Below are 3,084 nucleotides of genomic sequence, written 5' to 3'. Positions count from 1 at the left end.
CTTCAGAAGTTTAGACATTCTTCTGTAACCGATGACATCATTATGCTTTGCAACAATTAGGTTGTGAAGGTCTTGAGAGAGGCTATTTCTATGTTTTGTTTTCCATTTTCCTCTATCCATTGCAGAGCCAGCAATATTGCTATAAGTTATGTGGTGTATACTGATAAATGATCTGAAATTCTCCTCTTAATACAGATGTCATTAGCTGGAATATAAACTGCTCGACCTGTCTCAGGATCTTTAGAACCATCAGTAAAAATAATAACGTCATTGAGAAAATGTTGCTCACAATATTTCTGAACTATACTGCATGTTGATAATTGTTCTGATTTCTTTTTTAATTTCTCATATATACTTATGTCTACCTTTGGTAATGAGAATAACCATGGAGGAATTGGGGACAATACAACAGTGAGACTATATTGAGCCAAACTGTGCTCTTACCCTGCTAATTGAACCTTCACACTCTGCTCTTACTGGTGCAATGTGCAATTAATGAAGATTGACCACCAGGCTGGTCCAATTTAGCCATGAAACCTCCCACACTAAAATGACAGGTGTTTCAGTTTCATTGTCCAACCCCTGTACATTCAAATTGTGGGTTAATTCGTGTAATTTACAGACAATCAGAAAAACTTGACATATGACAAATGGTCGCTGCAAGACGCTTCTGGTCTAGCCTAGTGTTTTTCCAGCAAGGATATTATATTATTTCTGTTAACAAAACTATTAGCAATGTAAACATTTAAGAAAAATAATTTGAATGAACCACATTTTAATTTTCAAAATTACGGCAGCGGCCCCTTTTGGTCTTGGCCCCACTTTAATTCGTCGTTAGTTCCCAGTCTGATCAGAAATAAAGGTTTTACAAAACTAAGGTATTCAAAGAGTTATCTAAAACAGGCAATATTGTTCATAACATTTCCACAGAACCCCACTTGGAATCATCTGAACTTTCCTTTTGTATGTTTTAGATTAACACTGCTGTTGGCAAATACTACATTTAGATACCCTGTGGCTACATTGTTGTTGTCTGTGTGTGTGTAAATAATTTAAGAATGCCACATTGCAACTGCTGGGATGGAGCTCATGTTTTACTTTATTTATCACATGTCTGTATCATGGTTAGACTTAACAGATACAGTTTCAGGTAGAGTTCCAGTAATTTCTCTCACCCTGCAGCTCAGACAGAGGAGCTCCTTTGCAGTTCGAACCTCTTTGGAAATGTCTTTAAGAGTTTTCCACCATATCTAAAATAATGTACTGCAAACATCAGYATTGGCATACTCTGCTGGCCATGTAGCTGCTTGCTTAGTGTACAGATGATGTGTACTACAAGTTTAGGAGCATACAAAGTAAACTTCTGAAAGTTTACTACATTCGGTGACTCTGGACAAGATGTGAAAGAGTGGACAGTTTGAATACATGAGTCGGCAACTAATGACCTGCAGGATACCCCTCCACAGATCAAAACTAAAACAATGTTTGTACAAAAGTTGTCTTACAAATAAGGAGGTAAAAGACCAGAGTTACAGTTAGGAAAAATAAAAAATAATAGAAAGAAGGAGAGGTAAACAAGCTCGTTGAAGGGCTTCTGTCCCCATTTGCTTCAGACGATTGTTCTAAGATGTGCGCTGCAATTTTAATGAAGCCCGGACCAACATGACCCACAGGGCAGTTTAAGCCGCAACAGCTTAGCATTTACTTACAACCACTGGGAATTCAATTTACTAACTCTTAATCTTTTGCTATCTACCRCATTTTTGATTTTCAACTGAAAAAAGATTTTAAAAATTCTATTATTTTGAGCTTGTAATGAGCAACTGGGTCAACAAGTCATCAGCTTGATCCCTGGAGACGATCGCTCCTTCTGTCATACAGATTTTCAGCTCAACCTTTTTCTCTCTTTTTTAAATTAAAGCTGATCAAACACACAAGCAAATGCAGACTYGTAAATAATAAAAAAATAAAAATAAAAAAGGTGCTAAAGTGCAAATCTTGTCATGACCCAGTTTGAACCACCTTGAGTGGAATGGAAATGCGTTTGACTAAAGCAGGCAGAGAGAGCTGAAGAGGACAGCAAAGCTTGAAGGCAGCTACAAGCTGCTGTTTCTGCCAGAGCCACTCTGTCTAATTGAGCCTCTGTGACTGGAAACCCCGACGGGCTCTTTGTGGTCATTGTTAAGGGTCAGAAGATTCAAAGTGAAGCGTGACACGTAGTCAAGTTGAGCAAAGCCTCTGTTTTTTTTTTTCTTGTGGGACATTGATAGGGATTTGACTGACACCTGATTGGCAGTGGGGATGGAAAAAACAAGGATGAATTTTTAATCTTTCAATGGCATGAAAGAGATCTAGTGTCATTTTGTAGCATTTACCTGACATTCCACACCTATGCTGYAAACTGATCTGCTCCTGTAAAGTGTTGAAGCATTATGCATGTGTGTGTGTGTGTGTGTTCGTAATCCCCAGGACCTGTCCACTCTGCAGTGTGACGTGTGCATCTTGGTCTTCTCAGTGACTGACAGGAGAAGTTTTCACCGAACCGCCCAGCTCCGCCTCCTCCTCAGGGAGTCCCAGCCGCACACACCAATCATCCTGGTGGGAAACAAGAGTGACCTCGTCCGGTCCCGGGAGATCAGTTCAGACGGTAGGCGGGACACTACCACCCATAAAAACAGTTTATTAAAGCCCACTCCTCCAAAATAAACTTTACAATAGATTTGTAGCTTTAACAAGACGTAAAATAATTGATTGTCTTTCAACACATAAGCTGTTCAAATAAAAAGCATGTAGTATGATAAATGGGTATTTCCTAGAGAGTTTTTTTTTTGTCTTTTTTAAATTAAAACATGAGGATAAATGTTTTGTCATTGACCTCAGATAATAGCTAGTAACTATATTTTTAAGGACAAACTGATAAAAGAAAAAAGCTAGTTTTGAAACATTCAGCAAATATTTTTTGTCATATGAATTTAGTTAATATTTTTTGTGGATGCTCTGGCAAAATAATGACTTGGATCGGATTTTTCCATAACTGTCTGAACGTGACAAACTTTTGTTTTTAATTACTCATGTGTATATATA

The 3,084-nt window shown here is 38.0% G+C and overlaps 1 protein-coding gene across 1 annotated transcript in view; it reads left to right on the top strand.

Annotated features, from left to right (window-relative positions):
* The window catches only part of rem2 (RAS (RAD and GEM)-like GTP binding 2), a 63,382-nt gene that overhangs the window by 38,432 nt on the left and 21,866 nt on the right, over positions 1–3,084 (top strand). Inside the window, exon 4 of the mRNA XM_014004507.1 lies at positions 2,470–2,647. Within this exon, the coding sequence (XP_013859961.1) occupies positions 2,470–2,647 (178 nt within the window). The remainder of the gene's footprint in view (positions 1–2,469; positions 2,648–3,084) is intronic.

Source organism: Austrofundulus limnaeus, unplaced genomic scaffold (assembly GCF_001266775.1).
Source record: "Austrofundulus limnaeus strain Quisiro unplaced genomic scaffold, Austrofundulus_limnaeus-1.0 Scaffold24, whole genome shotgun sequence".
In the NCBI taxonomy this organism is placed as follows: Eukaryota; Metazoa; Chordata; class Actinopteri; order Cyprinodontiformes; family Rivulidae; genus Austrofundulus; species Austrofundulus limnaeus.
The sequence above is the reverse complement of the archived record's forward strand: the minus strand, read 5'-3'. Positions and strand labels throughout refer to the sequence as shown.